Consider the following 21,251-nt stretch of genomic DNA (forward strand, 5'->3'; position numbering starts at 1 on the left):
ACACTACATTTGGCGACGAGGAGAAAGTAAAGTTAATATCTAATCGCGAGTGAACGGAGTGTTATTTTTAGTGCTGTTGGGTTGGAAAGAAGATTTAGTGAAATGCGGTAGGATTGAGTATGATTGATTCAAGGTAGGTGCTGCGCGATTAAATAAAACGAATGAATGACCCCTTATAATCGTCAAAAAAAATCAGCCTGTGGTTGGATGGCGGAAAATATTTGCATGAATTTCGTTAACAGCTCGTTTCAATTGACCTGATTCGATGCGTTATTATTGGTGGTTTCTATATGATTCTGAGGAGGTGTACTGATGATGAACGAAAAAGGTTGACGTCTCTTTTCCGATAACGGAATACCTTCAATTTAGTTTCTAGGCAACCCAGAGACACGCATGACATACTGCGATGTACTTCTGTCAAGTCTATGATCTTTAAATCGGTACAATCATCACATGAGGTTTATGATGGAAGTCGTCATGTTTTCCAACTTATGGTGCGGAGAAGCGCAAGAGTGTTGCTACTATGTTATTATTGGTTATTCAATAAACTAATTCAAATGATTCAAGTCGAGTTGCATGTGGTCGTGACGTTTGCTGGTTAGATGACGAATGAAAACTGGCAGACTGTGTTTACTTTCCAATAAAAGTTTTTTTCAAATAATGATTCTGTAGTGTGTAAAATTAAAATAAAATTGTTTTATTTGGACTAGTAAACCCAGCAACTTTTGATGTGTATTAGATAAAGTGCTCAGTTAGATTCGATAAAGGGTTATTAATATTAAGGTTGATGCTATAACACTTCTAGATTGCTTTGAGAATAGGTCGTATGTGCAAAAGAGAGATTCTCTTTGTTCACGCTCTCTTTCGCTAATAGATCGGCAAGTTTAGCATTTTCTGCTACATTTTCACTTTAGCACGCTAGACAAAGTTATTGTCTTTAGATATCTGCCAAAAAATCCAACATAAATTTGTGTATAGCTTTGTAATAATCGAAAGAGAATGTAACCGAAGAGAGGCTCTCTTTTGCACATACGACCTATTCTCAAAGCACTCTAGACTTATTCTGTCTGATTATAATTAAAGCTGTGTTGTTATTGACGGATATGGAGATATCAATCCAATTGCGAAAGGATATTAGATTTTTCATATTTAAAGCTAAATTTATTTTCCATGTTTTGTGATCACCAAAGAGTAATACAAATCTGTTCAAGAATACGTTTGTAGCAAAACTAGAATTCAGAAGTTGGGACTTCTGAAGTTTTATCTGTTAAACTAAGTGATGCGTTGTTTAGCACATCTTTAAGCGTACCCAGTAAACGTACGTCAAGCGCACCTCTTTCGAAGTTGATTAATTTGCCTGTATTTTGATAAGATATTCGATAGAAAAGTCTTTTTACTTCATAGCGGATAGACAATATTACCATGCAGAGAGGTGTGATGAGAAAGGAAGTTCGGTCCTTATGGTTTAAATCGATAGACAATGATGTGCCGTGGAGAGCAACTGTGTGCTATTTATTGTTTGTCAATGGTTTGACATGGAGAGCAACTGTGTGCTGAGTATTGTTGGCAATTTTATGCCATGTAGAGCAACTGTGTGCTAATTATTGTTTGTCAATGGTTTGACATGGAGAGCAACTGTGTGCTAATTATTGTTGGCAATTGCGTGCCATGGAGAGCAACTGTGTGCTATTTATTGTCTGACAATGGTTTGACATGGAGAGCAACTGTGTGCTAATTATTGTTGGCAATTGTGTGGCATGGAGAGCAACTGTGGGCTGATTATTTTTGGCAATTGTGTGCCATGGAAAGCAACTGTGTGCTATTTATTGTTTGTCAATGGTTTGACATGGAGAGCAACTGTGTGCTAATTATTGTTGGCAATTGTGTGCCATGGAGAGCAACTGTGGGCTGATTATTTTTGGCAATTGTGTGCCATGGAGAGCAACTGTGTGCTATTTATAAAAAAACGCCGAAACCGTGTGCCATGATGAGCAACGGGGTGTTATATTCTCCACGGCTACCATGGGCGATAAAGAGCCATGTTCTATTAGGCAAGTGAGAATAGAAATAAGTGTCAGGCACACTAGATACTATGGAGAGTAACTGTGAACTAAATTACAATTATCAGCAACTATTTGTTTTGATAGATTGTGGACAGTAGATCGATAACCAATACTTGTTAGCTATGTGAAATGGAAAGCATTCAGTAAGAACAATACCAGTAAAATAAGATAATACAGCTAGAGACTAATACAAAATAATAATGTACCGAATTATCTATCTTGATACAATGGAATAGTCCAGTTGCCGGCAGCTGTAAAAGTAGAAACGTCTTTCCTCGCTACATTCTTATAAAAGGCCACAGAACTAAATGGCGATTTCTTCGTTTGAAAATAATCGGTAAATGGTATGTTGTTGATAATCGAAGAAATGTTTGGAAAAATTAGGAATATTGCAAATTGTTTGATAATAGCAGTTTAACCGTGTTACAGGTCGATTTACTATATCTCTTCTGTAACCACATGGAAACCATATTGCAGAGATTTGAGATTTGAGGTGCTTCATACAGAAACACAGTTCGTATTTTTTTTACTTAGAACAATTGGCAATAAGTTGATGATTTGAATGCTAAATGGACATAATTGGGGGTGAATGTAAAGGTTATGTGAAACTGTCAGCATGGTGATATTATTTTAAGATGAATAATCAAGCTGCCAGGGAGTTTTGAAATCATCAACAGGCACAATAGGACAGCCCCATATAAAGGTGTGGCCAAAACTACCAAAAGGCCAATTTTCGATTTGAGCGAGTAAAATGTGATGAATACACAGCTTATAACCTATATTTCTATAATCAGCACGGTTTTTATTTTTTAGATTTTTTGGGGAGGGGTGGGGGGCGTTCAAACTAGCCCCTCCTAGAAATGATATTTTTACGTTTTTTGGGAAAACGGACAGCTTTGCCATGTTTTCGTCTCAAAACTAACATATTTATATATCGTTACAAAGCTCTTAAACAGATCTATGCAATAGACTTGATAATGTAATAATAGCTCCGTCCAGAATTTAGTTTTAAGTAGTTTTGTAAAAGCATATTTTAGGCAATATTTAACGAACAAAACAGTTTGGTACCCCGCAATACCCCGCAGTAAAATATTATGCACTACACTATTGAACTCTTAAGCTTTGAGGACCATGAATAAAATTCTGCCCAAATTCACAATTTTGTAAGATACATGAATTTTAAAAATTGCTTATTTTTGCCTTTTTCGTGTACTAAGTATACGTAGAAGCTTTATGATCGCTCTAAAAGCATTAAAAAAAAGCCCAATCACTCGTAGTATTGTATACCGATCGACTCAGTTCCAAGAATTGAGGTGATGTCTGTGTGTACGTGTGTGTGAATGTCTGTATGTGTGTGACCAAAAATGGTCTTAACTCTTTTTTAAGCACTTACTCTGAACCGATTTACTCGCAACAAGTTTCATTCGTCAGAGAACGTTGTTCCATTGTTCCCTATTGAAAATAGGCTGGATCGGGCTATGGGGTCAAAAGTTATGGCCAAAATACATTTTCTTATAAAGTACGAGAAAGACAACATAACAGAAAGCTAGGGGGATTATAGGGAACAACACAACAGAAAGCTAGGGGGACTAATCAGGGGGACATAGTCAGACGACTACTCCACCAACTCATTCATTTGACTGTCACTGAGTGTGCTTACTATGTGCAGAAAAAAAACATAATTTGCATAAAAAATTGATGTTCACGTTTCAGATAATTTATCAATTTGTAGAATGTGCATAAACATTCAATGACTAATATTCAACCGAATATTGTCAGTCCAGGGCCAACTATGAATGTGTCTGGCGGTGAGCTAACAAGTGAAGAAAGTTGGACTTCACCAACAATTTTCGATTATTTTACACTCTGAATGCTAGTCAGTTATTGAATTAACATAAGTAAGTCTTAAGTATAACATTGCTAATTTTATAGCTCGTTTTGGGGAAGGTAAATATTTGAAAAAAATCTTTGATTTGGTAGTTTATAGGATTGTAATATAAAAGTACGTACAGTAGCCGTTCGATAACTGCAAAATGTTTACTTTGCAGTTAACGAATGCCGTTCGATAACTGCAACGCATTCTAGACGTCAAACGGTTGTCAATCGACGTCAGATGCAATAAAAGTGCATCTAAATGTGCATCCCAATGCAGCTGTCATCAAATCTGACATCAGTTTGAAGTTTAGCGGTCCGATAACTGCAAAACTGTTGCAACTATCGAATTGCAGTTAAAAAGCATTGCAGTTAAATGACTTGCAGTTATCGAACGTCTACTGTATATTAAACTTCACAGTCTACATAGTCAATTATTATTTTGGGTAATATTTGTCTATGATTTTTTGAAATTATTACTATTGCATTCAATTTCTCCTATTTAGTTTGAAGTCCTTTTCAGTGGTTGTTTTAGTGCTGCAAAAATCGTTCTCAGTGTCTCGTAATTAGTTATGATCACACTGGTAAAAAAAAACACACAAAATAATTTTGAAACTCATAACAACAATCATTACGAATTCATTCAAAGCCTTTTTGAGTCAGTGCGTTCCTTTTAATCCATTCACGCCCGGAGTACAGACGAAGCTTGCAAAGCTTTCACAAGAGCTGAGCTAATTATAAGACGCTGGGTAATATGGACTAATGGAGAAGATCGTCGTTTTTGATTCCAGGTCACACAAACTAGACACCTTACACCTAGTTCTAGACAAAAAGGGTGAATCTTATATAACAACCACTGGCGATTTTCCCGCTCAAGAAAAAAATCCTTTACTCGGGTGGAAATCGAACAGTTTGTCCACAAATTTTGCGAACTTTAGAAATGTTGATCACACAGTTGAAACTCGTTTTGCTGTTTAATGTTATGTAGACTTTAACATAAATAGATTTGCTTGTGTAAACGTATAAACAATATGAAAAAAACACTAATGATTTAAATAAGCACACGTAGGCGATTCCGGAGATCCGCAATTATAAATTGCCTAATCAGTTTCATAATTCAATAAATAAAATACAATAGAATTTAAGACGTGAAGATAGATAACTTGTTTTAAAAACTCATTTGATGCGGTATGAAGGGATGAGCTTGATATGTGTAGTTGATGAGGAAATATAGAAAAAAATCTTTCTATAGCATTCAAGTGAATACATGGTATAGCCAAACCATGGTTCAAAGTCACAGACTATAGAAAATTGTCGCATTCATTTGTGAACAACACGAAAAAGAAATAAAAGCTAAGTATTTCATGGTAGGTAATTTAAACGTAATAAAAACCATTATTTAATTTCAGGTTTTTCTGATTAACAGACAATTTAAGAAATATCTAACGACTGGGGATAAGAACATTCTTAAAGAATAGGAGGAGTTGTACTATCGGACATGATTATGGTTAGCGCTTTGCATAATGTGTCAATGAAATACTTCGATGAGAATAATTGTAATCATAGTAGTCATGAAAATATAAGATGAGTTTGTGACAACGAATCCAAAAATCGAACGTGTTTTCTTTGTCTACCGCTCTCGACACTACAACAATGACCGATCGTTATAGTGATCAACAAGGCTTTGTCCCCTGTCGAACGAAAGACAAATCGAGAAAATCGGTTAAGGATTACTATAAGAAAAGTTGTCTAATGTTTTTTATAGCTTTTGTGCACACATACACACACATATACAAACGGACAGTCAGACATGTGCTCAGCTCGTCGAGCTGAGTCGTTTAGTATATAATACTATGGGTCTCAGAGACTTAAGATTAAAAAAAAACTCGATGCTTCACTGCGTGGACAGCACTCCATATATTGACCAACTCGTTAAATTTATGTCCGCCGATGCAGTTTTTCAGGCTTTGTTGGGTATAGGATTTTAAGACCTCTCTGGACAATCAGTTTAGAAAATGGGTTCATAAGGAGTCTGATCCTCTGGGAATCTAAATAGGCAACAGATATTTATTTATTGCTATTCAATATTATTATTACCTAATTTATGACAAATCTCTATTCCAATGTTATTGTCAAATCAATCATTCAAGTTAATTCGGCTGATTTATTGCCTTAACATTTATGCAAATATTTAGTCTTTCTCTTCTTCTTCATTGGCATTACATCCTCCACTGGGACATTGCCGCCTTGCAGCTTAGTGTTCATTAAGCATTTCCACAGTTATTTACTGCGAGGTTTCTATGCCAAGTTAAGTACCATTTCTGCATTCGTATATCATGATGCTAACATGATGACACTTTTATGTGCTTTTATGCCCAGGGAAGTCGAGACAATTTCCAATCCGAAAATTGCCTAGACCGGCACTGGGAATCGAACCCAGCCACCCTCAGCATGGTCTTGCTTTGTAGCCGCACATCTTATCGCACGGCTAAGGAGGGCCCCAAATATTTAGTAGCTTGCAGTAAAATATTCAATCATAGTAGCCAGCGCCGTAGCGTGTGGTTGGCCAGGTTGGCCCCCGCCAAGGGCGCCAAGCCTTATGGGGGCGCCAAAATCCAGAATTGAACTATAGGAAATGATGACAAATCTAATCAAGGTTTTTACGCGGTTGGATGGATTTTTTTTGTTTTTTTTTTTTTGTGGTGAGTTTAATTCCTTGTTTTACTGATGCTGAGGGTCTCAATCGGCTAAAATCAAACCGTGTTTAAAACCTTGGTATATTCTCAAATTCATCGATTCAAAGTGTTTCAGATTCAAGCTTTTAACAGACGTTTCCTCGAGGACTACATCCGCAATCAACCGTTGAACTAATTTTCGAAAGGCCTTTTTCCGTCAATAACTGATACAGGTAACAGAACGTAGGCTCAGGGAGCATCTTCACTGACTATTTTTTATCATTTACCTTAAGGAGAAACAGGTGAAAATAGAAAGGAACAGGAAATATAAATGAAAAGATTGGATTGGAAGATTGGAACAAGTTTCTGAAGAGGAAGCCCTAGTTGAAGACTTAAGCACGCAGAGTAGACTGTAAAAAACGCGTATAATTTTTGTTCGTGAATAGTAAATCAAAGCCATTTCCAAATAATAGATGTAGTGATGGGGAGTTTATTTTAATTTAAGAAAAAAAATCGGACCATAACGATCGCATTTGATCCTGTGAAATTTTCGATTCCTTTAAACCAGACAATTGTATAAGGGTGAAAAAACATACTTCTTCTTCTTCTTCGTTGGCATTACATCCCCCACTGGGACATTGCCGCCTCGCAGCTTAGTGTTCATTAAGCACTTCCACAGTTATTAACTGCGAGGTTTCTAAGCCAAGTTACCATTTCTGCATTCGTATATCATGAGGCTAACACGATGATACTTTTATGACCAGGGAAGTCGAGACAATTTCCAATCCGAAAATTGCCTAGAAATCGAACCCAGCCACCCTCAGCATGGTCTTGCTTTGTAGCCGCGCGTCTTACCGCACGGCTAAGGAGGGCCCATACAGACATACAAAGGCGTTCAATATTCGATGATATTTTAAATTTGATTTGACACGCTGAATACGAGAATCTGCATCGACGGATCTCAGTAATTATGGCAACTGATCTATTTCAAAGTTGATATTTATTGGCCTAAACAAGTCAACCAATGCCACCAAACTACCGATAGGCCCACTCTAGGAATTGATATATCTTGATCCAAATAGGCCCGGAGTTGTCTTTTTTATACGACTTGGTCAAATCACTATTCTTACCTTCTACCAATTCTCTCCAAGTTGAATTTCATTTAAAGTCCAGTAGTTTTTTACTTGTCCGTTTTGGTTTTTTACTTATCCGACGTTGCAGCCGTTGTATGTTAGAAAACAAACGCAATCTTAAAATCACTTTTCCAAAATTTTACAAAAAGCAAACATGAAAGCACTTTCTCCACCACTGATCAAAAGTGGTTCACAAATATTTACGATAGACGATAGACTATACTATAGATAGTAGAATCTATAGATGAGCGAAAGCATGGCTGAGTCGATTTTTTTGCCCGTGCACACGCGCATATGACGTCACAGCCCTTAACGTTTCCATTGAAATCTTGACGTCATGCTCGTTTGGAGACACGTTTGACAGCTCGTTTGGAGACAGAGGATTTATCTTCGCTCATCTATATATTCCACTGTCTATAGACTATACTAACCTTCAAAAAGGCTACAACTCATCGGCCGAAACGTCGGACAAGTAAAAAAACCTCGTCCTAATTTTTGAGACTGAGAAAACCAAGTTCCGAGTAATAGATCACATCCAGTCGAAAAACACCAACACCCTAACACCATGAGTCCAGTAGTTCTTTCAAACCACCGAACAAGGTCTAATTCAGATTCCGACGGTTATTCAATCTACTCCAAAGTGGGATTCTTCTTGTTGCGACTACATCCGAAAGTGATCCAATCGCTGACCGGCACACTTGAGAAATGAATTTTATTGGCCTAGCTAGATCCACTAGTGCGTGAATTCACAAGGAAGTCTGGATTTTGTGTCGGTAATAAACGCACTACTGAAACTAGTTTTTTTTGCGTATGTTTATTTAATAATCTTTCAGAAAATCGTTGAAATCTCTATAAAAGGGATTTTTAGAAATGCTCTGGCCTTTTTTAAAATCTTTGCACCTATTGGAACACATGCAAGTCATAGAGGAAAAAAACCAGCTCTTATCATGGCATTTGTTTTGAACATGCATGAAAGTAAGGGGCGCCCAATAACGGTTTCGCCAAGGGCGCTGGGAGTCCACGCTACGGCTCTGATAGTAGCCTATCTATAAATGTCAGACAAATAAATTTCAAATTGCACTATCGCGTCGCATCGCACGTCGCGTTGTGAGGTTGCTGAGGTTGTGTGCCCAGCTAGAGCTAGGAGTAATATTTTTTTAAAGTGAATCTCGCCAAAATCCGAAGCGAAATGGAATCGAAACTCGGTATTGAAAAACTCACTTCAGTTGGTACGTGAAGACTTGTGGAAGTACGTCTTTGATGCCGCTCCTCATCCGGTCACTAATGGATGAACTCAAGGATGGACTACAGGGGGGCAGGAAGGCTCAAGCGACGATCGCCTTACTGATGGAAAAACGTCAACATCCGCTTATTCGAGATGCCATAATTGCGCAGGATATCTGGAGTCGGCTAAAAGAGCAGCACCAGAGGACAACAATGTGTTCAAGAGTTTCACTCATCTGCCAAGTCTGTGATAAGAAGCATTCAGAAGGTGGAGATTTTGATCTCAAGTCTTCAAAGTACAGGAAGAAATTTGGGAGAAGATGTTCAGGTGGCGGCGATGCTGGTTTTGAAAGACAACGAACTGAAGATGAATTTCGTCAAAGTAAAAGTTCTGGATTACGCTAGAAAGCTGCACGAGGCAGATTCCGTTGGTGGTGAAGCTGCTCTCAAGGTAGAAGTATGGTGGTCTGCATCGCTTGAAGATTCAAGGCGAGCGAGCATACGAAGCATACGAAGAACTGTCAACATACACTAATAGACGAGGCTCAAATTACCGTCATTCAGTCATTGACGAGAAAGACAGCCACGTGCTCGTACCACCCCCAGTAAGAAAACCACCCACCGAGAAGAAAAAGCAGTCTCCAGCTGGATGGGGGAAGTATTTTTGTTTCAAAACTACATCATCCAATAGTGAAGACATAATTATATCCGGTGGATGCTTCATTTGGTTGCATTTCGCTTTAGTTTTCAAAAAAACTGCCTTTTGCAACATGTTTTGCCAAGAGGGGAAATCGACGATTTGCTCTCACGCTCTCTCATATATCAGCGTCTATAGACGCACGTGCTGTGGAGTGCGGGTTCGATTCCCGCCCCGGTAAGTAGAAAACTTTTCGTAAAGCGATAGTTCTCCACTGGTCCACTGGGTGTTGTGTAAAATGAAATAAAAATGTTGTGTAAAATGAAATGAAATAAAATGTGAAAAAATATTTTCGAACCTTCTCTAATTAAAAAAAAATGTTCAAAAACCCCACCTTCCCCAGACCAATTTTCTGGCTACGCCACTGCTTGCAGGTTCCTCGACATAAAAACGTTGGAAGGAAGGGCCAAAATCGTGCAAAAGAAGATTACCCCGGGAGTATGAAGCAATGGTTTCGCCCATTTTGGTTTGCTCATCTCGAAGCTTACCGTGGACCAAGGCTGTGAGTATGGTTCGACTGCAGAAAGGCTTCTACAAAAAGAAGGGCATCCGGGCCAAAGCGACGGTCGCTTATACGCCTCAACAAAATGGCGTGGCCGAGCAGACGCTGATGGAAAAAGTAAGTACCATGCTGAATGGTTCATCGATGTCTTAAGTCAATGTGATGTGAAGCAGCCCTGATAGCGATGTGTTTGATTAACCGCAGCCCATCAGCAGCGTTGTCGGAGGATTAGATCCAAGCCGGATTTGTCGAAGCTTCGCGTGTTTGGATGCTAGACATACGCGTGAGTCCCCGGCCCGGTGAACTCCGCAAAAAGTTGGATACCAAGAGTCAGAAAGTTGTCATGATCGGTTACGCTTCCAATGGATACCGCTTTGAGGCGAGAGAAGCAAAAAAGTGGTGATTGCTCGTGACTTTTTAATGAAACTTGTTCTTCATTTGCTTCTGAAAGCAGATATGAGAAACCGTTAGACACAAGGCTCGACTCGTCGCGAAGGGGGTTTCTGTAGAGACCGGGACTGGATTACAAAGAAACGTACGCTTCGGTGGCGTTCACGAGGGCTTTATGGCTTTATCTTCCACCAGATGGACGTGTAACGGCAGCACCGGGGACGGCGTGCAAGCTGCAGAAGTCGACGTATGGGCTATGCAATCGCCGAGGTGTTTAAACCAAAAGTTCACCAGCCAGATCGAGAAGCTGGGCTTTGTACGATGGAAGAGTGACTACTGTCTGTATGTCAGGTACCGTGACAGCGTCGAGATGTACATTAATGTGTACGTCGATGATCTCCTGATTGCGGGAACAAACTTGAGTTTCATCAACGCCTTCAATAAGAGGCTGGCATCCGTGTTCGCAATGACAGACTGAAGCGAGTTGCGGCATTTTCTCGGTATGCGGATCGACTACTACCGTAGCGAAGGAACGTTGAGACTGTCGCAGGAGTCTAGCATCACGAAGGTGCTGAATCGTTTCGGGATGAGCAAGTGCAATCCGATTAGGACTCCGATGGAGAAATGCGTGGTGGGCCTAGTTTGGAAAACGTGTCACGGGATTTGGTCCCCCATGCATTTAAGGGATTTGGGCACGGAAAACGAAATTCCCGCCCCTTTGAAAATACATGGTGGACCAAAACCCGTGACACGTTTTCCGAACTGTAAACCAGCCTTAATGCCGGCGAACCGTATCGAGAGCTGCTTGGAAGCCTAATGTACATTATGATTTGTGTCAGGGCAGATGTGTGTTACCCTGTCGGTGAAGAAATGAATCAATCGAAGGAATCGGTGAAACAGAGACGTTATTGACATGTAAAATCCGAGACCTCATTCCATGACAAGCCTTCAAGCTAACCAGATGTTTTAATGATAGCTCTTCAATAAACCTCGTTACTTTGTTCTGTTGAAGACCATCTGTTCCATTCTTTGTCAATCCATACTAGAACCTCCTTTAGGTTATGGGCTCGTCAATGAAAGAAGGATCTGGTATCCCACAGCTGACTGGACCAAATTATGAAAATTGGAAATTCCGAGTCAAGCTTTATCTGGATGCGGCGGAGGTCTCGTCAGTGTTGAAGGAAGAAATTCCGGCTGTTACTGATGAAGCTAGGCCAAATTGGGATAAGCTGGACAGAAAGGCAAAATCGCTGTTGGTGGATTCATTTCGGACGAATGTTTAGAAGTAGTCCGTGAGAAAGAATCAGCTTGGAGCATGTGGAAGGCCCTAGAAGAAACATTCGCCAAACGTTCTGTGACCAGTCAAACTCTTTTGAGAAAGCAGCTTGCAAGATTGCGAATGAAGGAGGGATCATCTATGCGTAGCCATTTCGTGGTGTTCGATGACATAGTCCGGCAACTGAAGTCTGCAGGTGCCAAGCTGGAAGAAAATGACTTAGTTTCGCAGCTATTTCTAACACTACCAGATAGCTATGATCCTTTGGTAACAGCGCTCGAGAACCTGGACGAAAAGATCTTGACCCTGGAAACAGTGAAGCAGCGGCTGCTAGCTGAGGAGTCGAAGAGAGTTGATCGTCAAGATTATGCAAGCGATGATAAAGGAACAGCTTTCGTTGGAGGAAAGAAATATGAGATGAAGAAGTCAACACGCGAGTTTACTGGTAGATGCCACCGGTGTAAGAAGTCAGGGCATATGAAGAAGGACTGCCCATGGAACAAATCGGATGCAAAGGCTCATTCTGTTTTTGAAAATCGAAAGGCAGTTGCTTTCATGGGAAGATCCGGAGCGAAAGCAGCTAGTGGCGGAAGCATCTCGTTTTGTGTGGACTCAGGATGTAGTGACCACCTCGTTAATAAAGAAAATTATCTGAAGTCATCACAAAATCTGAAAAATCCGTTCGTGGTCGAAGTCGCAAAAGAAGGTGTATCTTTGATCGGCAAATCAGTCGGAGAGCTGACAGGATTGTCAAACAAGAATGTTGAATTCCGTATGAAGGACGTAATATTCATTCCAGAGCTAAGGGAAAATTTGCTTTCGGTCAAGAAACTTTCTCAAGCTGGAATTGATATCCTGTTCACTGGCCGAGGAGGAATCGAGCGAGCGGAATTCAAGCTTAATGATGAAGTCATTGGTGTGGCTTACTTAAAAGGTAACTTGTATCAATTAGATCTGGAAGTAGCCTATGTTGGTCAAGCTAACGATGGTCAGCACGATGGATGCAAGCTGGTTGTGGCATCGTCGCTTGGGACATGCAAGTCAACAAGCGATGGAAAATATTGTCAAGCATGAAATGGTTACCGGTTTCATAGATACAGTATGTCGTATTGGATTCTGTGATACGTGTGTGATGGGGAAGCAGTGTCGTGAACCGTTCGATGGTACCGAGAGAAAGCCACGCGTCCATTAGAGCGTATACATTCTGACGTGTGTGGGCCGATTGATCCACCGGCCTGGGACGGATCCAGATTTTTCGTTTCGTTCATTGATGATTGGACGCATTTTGCAATTATCTATCCTATCAAGCGTAAGTGTGAAGTCTTTCATTGTTTCAAACAATATGAAGCAATGGCCACCACCCACTGGCAAACGAAGATTAGTAAACTGACAGTTGATCAAGGACGGGAGTATTTCTCTAATGAGCAAAAACGGTATTATCAAGACAGAGGCATTCAAGTTCAATCGACAGTGGCATACTCTCCGCAGCAGAATGGCGTTGCTGAGCGATTCAACAGAACCCTGGTTGAGAAGTTAGATCAATGCTTATTGATTCCAAGATGCCAAAGCGAATGTGATCAGAAGCGGCCTTGGCGGCGACGTATATCCTCAATCGGTCTCCTACAAGTGCACTAGACCGAAACATTGCGCCAGTAGAGCAGTGGACAAATACTAAGCCAGACCTCAGCAAACATAGAATTTTCGGATGCAAGGCCATGGCTTGGATCCCTAACCAACTACGAAAGAAATTGGATCCAAAGAGCCGTGAAACCGTTATGATTGGGTACGCACCCAATGGCTATCGCTTGTGGGATAGATCGTCAGAGAAGATTGTCGTAGCAAGAGATGTGAAATTTGATGAACAAAATTTTCCATATGCTAGTGATGATGTTGATAGACAACCGTTAATAATTCCCTTAGTCTATGAGCCAGAGGGGGAACAATTAAGTACCATAGCTGAACCCCAAAATATAGAAAATACAACCAGACAAAATTCAAATATTGAATCTGAAGATGATGAAATTTATGAAGAAATACTTGATGAACCAAACCCTGGCGCGCTCCCTTCGCATGAAAGACGTGAAGACTGTTTAGAGTCAACCACGAGGCGCAGCGAACGGGAGCGCAAGCTCCCAGGTAAGCTATTAGATTTTTTCACTGGATACAGTGCATCCGCTGCTGCTGATTATTCCAAACCTACAGATTCGCCATCTACGTACAACGAGATTCATCAACGTGACGACAGAGATGCTTGGATGGTAGCTATTGGTGACGAACTACAGTCTATGGAAGTTAACAAGGTATGGAAAATCGTTCCGTGTCCGACTGGTGTGAAACTATTGCAATCAAAATGGATTTTTTGCATAAAAGAAGATGCCGATGGTAATGTTCTTCGGCATAAGGCAAGACTGGTCGTGAAGGGATTTCTACAGAAACCAGGTATTGACTACCATGAGTCGTACGCGCCGGTAGCTAAACTAACGACAATCCGGGTCGTACTGGCTGTGGCTTTGCAGAAGGGATACATTATTCACCAAATGGATGTCAAAACGGCTTTTCTACACGGAGAACTCAAAGAAGACATCTTTATGGCGATTCCTGATGGTGTAAAAGCAGCTCCTGGAATGGTATGCAAACTTGAAAAATCACTATACGGATTGAAGCAGAGCCCGCGATGCTGGAATGAGAGGCTCAATGAAGTACTACTGAAGCTTGGTTTCAAGAGATCTTTTCATGATTATTGTGTGTACACCCGAATCAACGAGAGGGGGAATGATGTGATCTATGTAATTATCTACGTTGATGATCTGTTAATCATTGGAGAGAAAATCAAGACAATCGAGGATGTTAAACACAAGCTATCAACATATTTCAAAATGACTGATTGCGGTGAAGCTAAATATTTCCTTGGAATGAAAATTTTGTATGACCGGAAACAAGGAAGTTTGGAATTATCACAAGACTCAAGTATTAGAAAAATTCTGAAGACATTTTGCATGGAAGATTGTAACCCGGCCAAAACTCCAATGGAGAAGGGGCTGCAGCTTTGCCAGGGGACGATGGAAGGAATTGAAGCACCGTACCGAGAATTACTGGGCAGTTTGATGTACGTTATGATGGCTACACGGCCGGACATTTGTTTTCCAGTTGGATACCTAGGACGTTTTCAGCAGCAGCCGTCTTCTTCACACTGGACCGCCCTGAAAAGGGTGGTACGTTACCTGAAAGGAACTGAAAAGACTTTTCTGAAGTTTACTCGCAATACTCAAATGGAAGCAATAAAAGGATATGCCGATGCTGATTGGGCAACTGATCAACAAGATCGAAAATCTGTGAGTGGTTACCTATTCCAGGTATTTGGCAACGTTGTTTCCTGGTCAAGCAAGAAGCAGACGACCGTAGCAACATCATCTAGTGAGGCTGAGTATGTGGCACTCGGTTCTGGAGTAGCAGAGGCGCTGTGGCTATCTGGACTTCTTAGAGATCTAGGAATTCAAGACACTAAACCTGTAACAATATTTGAAGATAACCGCGGTTGCATTGGGATGGCCAAGAACCTGGAAAGCAAACGAGCAAAGCATATAGACATAAAGCACCACTTCATACGAGACCATGTAGCTGCAGGAAATATCGAGGTGAAACCAATCGGGACGGAGCTCCAACTTGCTGATATTTTCACCAAAGCACTAGAGGTCGGACGTTTTCGTAATCTATGTCAAATGATCGGAATCCACGATCGAGAGGGGGTGAAGAAATGAATCAATCGAAGGAATCGGTGAAACAGAGACGTTATTGACATGTAAAATCCGAGACCTCATTCCATGACAAGCCTTCAAGCTAACCAGATGTTTTAATGATAGCTCTTCAATAAACCTCGTTACTTTGTTCTGTTGAAGACCATCTGTTCCATTCTTTGTCAATCCATACTAGAACCTCCTTTAGTCGGGTACCTCGTAGACCGCACATTGGAACGCCTTGAAGCGAGTGGTACGATACTTGAGCGGCACAAAACCCCCCAAGAACCCCTTTGTCAAGAAAATCAGAGGCACATCGAATCAGAAGCACTCGTCAGCTTTGCAGACGCAGATTGGGTGGCCGAGCTTTAGGATTGAAAGTCGATAAACGGATTCGTCTTTAAGGTGTATGGATGCACCGTGTCGTGCAGCAATATGATCTTCCGAGGTAAAAAAAGGAAACTACTTTACGTCGCTGAAACTGTTTTTTTTAAGTTGATGACAATTGAAATGACAAATAGAAATGATAAATTTTCTAACGATGCTGTTTGAATATTTAAAACTACAACTTCTGTTGAAGATGGCATTTTTATAGTTTCAGTTTCAACTCTCACACAACAGTTTATAACTCTACTCTGTCGCCTATTGCAATTCCAAATTCAATCCATCTAATTTACCAAGTACTTACCTACACAAGCCGCCTACTTCTTTTCAAGGGTTTATTCACAAATTACATAACGCAAATATGTTTTTTTTGTAATTTTTTAAAAAATGTAACACTTTGTATTATAGGTTTTTTTTTGAATACATGAAAGGGCACGGACAGCTCTATAGATCCTCTCCCACTTCCTAATGCGTTACGTAATTCGAATTACGATCGTGCAATTGTTTCCTGCCGCGAATGAACTGAACTTATTGCAAGACATTAAGCATTGCGCTTCTTTTTCCAATTCAATTCCGATCAAGTGCGATCGTTAGCGCTATCGATGTCGCTCCACGGCGACGCCTTTCTTTAGCGTGCCCTGTTCGAGTAACTCTTCGCAGTTGGCATCCCGGTGGAACGATCTCAAATGCTTTTTGAGGTGTACCTTCTGAATGAAGTACCTTTGGCTGCACAAAACGCACTGGTAAAAGCGCAGATCGGAGTGAGTCATTTTGTGCTTATTCAAATCAGAGCTGTTAGTGAAGGCTTTATTGCATATATCGCACACGTAGTTCCGCTCGTTGGTATGGGTTCTACGGAAGAAATGAGTTTATTGAATAAATGTGGATATGTCCGAGTAAAAGCATATAACTTGTTACCTGATGTGAGTCTTAAGTGCGCCGGATTGGCTGTAGCTCTTCCCGCAATGGTCACACTTGAACGGCTTCTCCAAGGTGTGCTTCCGGATGTGGCTCTTCAGATTTCCGGCCTGCACGAAGGCCGCACTGCAGTAGCTGCACGCAAACAGCTTCACGTTGGCGTGCAGCCGCAGATGATCAACCAAGTTGGATTTCCGCTGGAAGGTTTTGTCACACACCTGACATTGATATCGCCGTTCCGTTGGCATCGATCTCTTTCGCCTTTCCTTGTCTGCTGGCATTAGGTTGCGCAGAATGAAGTCCACTGCATCGGGGGCTTGTTCTTCGATCGTTGGCTTGTCATGAGCTGTCTCAACGTTCGTTGCGAGAGCTTCCGTCTTTGGTGTGATGTCCGATTGTTGTTCAACGTAGCCATCGTTCAGTTCGTATATCGCGTACCTTTCGTTCGGTGTTTGCAGACACTCAATTTGTAGGAGTTCCGTTACGTTTGGGGCTACTTCTACGCTAATTTCGCTAAATGATTCTTCAATATCTGATGCTGTGTTATTGACTTGTAAATCATCTTCCTCTTTTGAATTTGTGAGCGATAGGGCATGCTCTTTAAGGGATTCTAGAACGGAGCTATTATCGATACATTCCGAAATAAAGTTGTAAGTGTCTTGGAGACGTTGAAGACACGATTGGCATATCTTTGAAGGTAAGCTGTCTTCCTGATTGTACTGCAACAACAAGTTCAGATTATTGTTCGACCGAATTATGGAGGGAATTCTCATTTCAAGGCATTTAGAAAGAAAGAGAATTACAAGATACATTTAATAAAAACAAAATTAACTTTTGGTGCTAGCTTTTCAAATTTTGGTAAGAATATTTTATTCTATATTTTCGAAACAGTTCAAAATTAGCAAAATTGAGCTTTACAATTAAGTTTTAAGTGACATCGCAATGCATTTGTGTATTTATAAGCCTTAAGATAAAACGATGTACAAATAAACATGAAAACTATTGTTAAAATCATCTGGGCCCTGAAACGGTTTTGTGGAGGTTAGTCATTTTAACGTCCTGGGAAGGAACTGGGTATCAAATCCAAATTTTGAATTCTAAAACGCGTCTCGAAATCATGTATGATTTTGACCGTTAATAGCGTTTACATGCTACAATGGAGTTTTTAATTTTTCCATCAAACTATTTGGGAACTCTCCAGTAGTTTGATGAACTATTTGAAACTATTGATAAATAACGATGCACTATCGCTATTTAGAACTATTGTCGAGATCAGTAGAAATCGTCCATTCATAAGCCGCAATCATAAACATTGGCGTCAAAAGCAGCATCGTCTGGATTGGACATTTTCTATCATATGGTTAATTTGTATGGTAAGACGCGCGGCTACAAAGCAAGACCATGCTGAGGGTGGCTGGATTCGATTCCCGGTGACGGTCTAGGCAATTTTCGGATTGGAAATTGTCTCGATTTCCCTGGGCATAAAAATATCATCGTGTTAGCCTCATAATACGAATGCAAAGTGGTCCTTGGCTTAGAAAATTCGCAGTTAATAACTGTGGAAATGCTAAATAAACACTAAGCTGCGAGGCAGCAATGTCCCAGTGGGGGAAGTAATGTCAATAAGAAGAAGTTAATTTTCTATATACCGGGTATTGTCCATCCCCTTCCACACGGTCATATCTTGTACACAACCCTTCTGAGTTTTTCCAGCTTGAGCCCGTAATTCAATGAAAGTTTTTCCGCTGGCAGTTCGAAACACCATCCAGCTGCATCATATTCACCTGTGAATAAGCTTTAAAACATAGCTAACTTGAAAACACTTCCAATGTTCTTACCTCTATTCCAGTTGATTTCTGCAAAGCCTCTCGCAATTCCACGGTCGTTTCCGGCAGTGTGGCACTGAAGAGATCCAGGAAGCATTCGTCCTCTTCGAAACCCAAACATATTCTGCAGCAAAGGAGATAGTTTACTTCCGAAATGGCCATTTCGAGCCCTTGGTTTGATTTTAAAACGTGATTTTCGTAGTAATACGTTGGGAAGGGAATGGTTTCAAGATTTATCTTAATATTATTGTTATTGTTGATTTGAGTTAGCATCAGAGCTAACCTGGCAAGGTAATTCTATACAAGGTGCTCTAATTAATCATTCAAGCTTTTGTGTATAATTTCGTGCCCTTATGAATTATTGTATATATTATATTATCATAAATGGTAAATATTTTTCGGTAATTATTTAATTGTAATATTATTTTTCAAAACTCGAAAAAGACAATCAGACAACAAACCGGCTTTGACTGATCTGAATCAGATATAAAAAACACTGGGCATAATCAATATTTCTCGGATACTTATTCAAAAGGACGTATGTGATTTTGTAAACAAAGATTCAAACGTTGATTTGTCCAATCTGATGGCACTCCCACGCAAACCAACACCACTAACAGGTAGCCGAAGGCTTCCCCTACCTGTCTGTGATGATGATTTGCGTGGGAATGCCATCAGATTGGACAAATCGACGTTTGAATCTTTGTTTACAAAATCACATACGTCCTTTCGAATAAGTACCCGAGATTTAAAGAACCCTAACCCAGGGGGGTAATATGCGGTGCATCGCACCTCCTCTGCATGTAGTATGAAGCAAATGTAAATAAACAATACCACATTTTTTTCGTTAGTCAGCAGCTGGGTGCTGCGGATAGAGCCACTTTTCTGCGCTCAAGCGAGTAGAGGGATATTTTGAAATCACTCCCATAAACAAAATTATTTTGCAGTTACTTTTCTGTCAAACATTTCCCGCTCTTCGAATTCCTCTTTCCATGCTGCAAGAGGGCACACAAATGCGCTAGACTCTACATGACTTTACGATTGTTTACATACATTTACATACATTCTTGCTCCAATCAGCTGCTGAATCTCGTGAAATTTCGTAACGAATGCTTTTTAGTTGTATTCCTACTAATTTTCCACTGGAAATATATTGTGAAAATATGCGTTTACAAAGAATGCAAAACTCGAACTAAGTTTATTTTTATTTTTCCCCAAATAATAACAATACTTCTCAATATAAGATATAAAACGAACATAACCACAATCTCCAATGTTTGGCTCCGGCACAATAGAAAATTTTGGCTTCAGTTTGACAACCAAATCGATTCTATCCGCACCACCCAGGTCAGCAGTAGTGTAGGTTAACCAATATCCTACAAGATTCCAGTTCGAAAAATGTTACACTCTCCAAGCGCAGCCTTTCCCAAGCGGCGAGGCCCGGATAATATACATCTCAGGTAGACTAGCCACCCTATAACCAGAGACCGGCGGAGTGAAAAACTGTCGAAATGGCAACGTATGAAAATGCATGAAATCGTGAAAATAATACTGGCATCACTTGAACTTTTTGCTTGCTTCTTATGGATGCAAAAAGTAAACAAGTCGAATTGGAACCGCTTTTGACGGTTCGATTGGAAACAAGATGGCGTCTTCGCCGATCTCTTATTGTAGTATTTCTAAGGTAGGCTTGATTTGTTCGTGGATGACAGGCTTACTCCCCCCCTGCCCTAACCTGCCCTGGCCACTAGCTTGAACAGGGATGCCAGATTTGAAGACATGTCTTCGATTTGAAGACATTTGAATCTCTGTGAAGACATTTATTTCATGAAGACATTTTGAAGACTTTTCAAAATATTTGAAGACTTACCTTCTTATTTAAAGATACTTGAAGACAATCAATAAGCCAGCGAATAGAAAATATAATTTGATGACTAACCATTAAATTTTGTGACTTCTATATGCAGATCATTTAAATATTTCAAAAGTTATACATAATAGACTAATGTTTCTTGAAATTTCATACGTAAAAACACATTTACACTAGTCGGTTGATAAGGTTGACATTTGCAACACATTTTAGTTATGTGCTGGTTAAAATTTTCCGATAGCAGCATTCGCTTAAATTTTTCTTGGTAATTCTGGTGAAAGTCTAATTAGGAAAAAAAAAATATTTTTTTAAGACATATTAAGGCAAGTTTTGGGCTTTGCAACATTTCATTTTGGGCCCAAAAAATCGTGTAAAATAAAGAGAATTTCCCATTAATAGTCCGAGGAATTTCTCATAAAATTTCAAGAGAATTGAAATTGGAAATTCTTTTCCAATTATCTTGGAAATTTATAATAATTTCAGTATGGGCAGTAAAGAAATTCCCCCAAAACTTAAACGAGAAATTTATCTTTATTTCCACAAATTTTTTTCTAAGTTCTTGCAGGAAAATCATCTGAACTCCTACAAAGAATTCATGTTTACTTCCACAAGAAATTTGTCTAAATTTGTCTGTCTTTCTGTCTTTCAAATACAAATCCGGAGTATCATTTGTATTTGGAAGTTGAG

At 40.0% G+C, this 21,251-nt stretch overlaps 1 protein-coding gene across 1 annotated transcript; it reads right to left on the bottom strand.

The window, feature by feature from the left end:
- Positions 1-16,091: 16,091 nt before the first annotated feature.
- Positions 16,092-18,990, bottom strand: LOC134226216 (zinc finger protein 708-like). Its single transcript, XM_062706834.1, has 3 exons — positions 18,707-18,990; positions 16,869-17,587; positions 16,092-16,802 (listed from the first exon to the last, which is right to left on the bottom strand). The coding sequence occupies exons 1-3, from the start codon at positions 18,965-18,967 to the stop codon at positions 16,547-16,549; spliced, it is 1,236 nt and encodes a 411-aa protein (XP_062562818.1). The 5' UTR covers positions 18,968-18,990; the 3' UTR covers positions 16,092-16,546.
- Positions 18,991-21,251: the final 2,261 nt, after the last annotated feature.

The sequence above is a fragment of the Armigeres subalbatus genome, chromosome 3 (genome assembly GCF_024139115.2).
Source record: "Armigeres subalbatus isolate Guangzhou_Male chromosome 3, GZ_Asu_2, whole genome shotgun sequence".
In the NCBI taxonomy this organism is placed as follows: domain Eukaryota; kingdom Metazoa; phylum Arthropoda; class Insecta; order Diptera; family Culicidae; genus Armigeres; species Armigeres subalbatus.

Excerpts from the sequence above, each read along its gene's own strand:
- LOC134226216 (XM_062706834.1), bottom strand. The coding sequence starts at position 18,967 with ATGCTAACTCAAATCAACAATAACAATAATATTAAGATAAATCTTGAA. Across the intron at positions 17,588-18,706 it reads AGAAATCAACTGGAATAGAG|TACAATCAGGAAGACAGCTT; the intron begins GTAAGAACATTG and ends TTGTTGTTGCAG. Across the intron at positions 16,803-16,868 it reads GCACTTAAGACTCACATCAG|AACCCATACCAACGAGCGGA; the intron begins GTAACAAGTTAT and ends TTTCTTCCGTAG.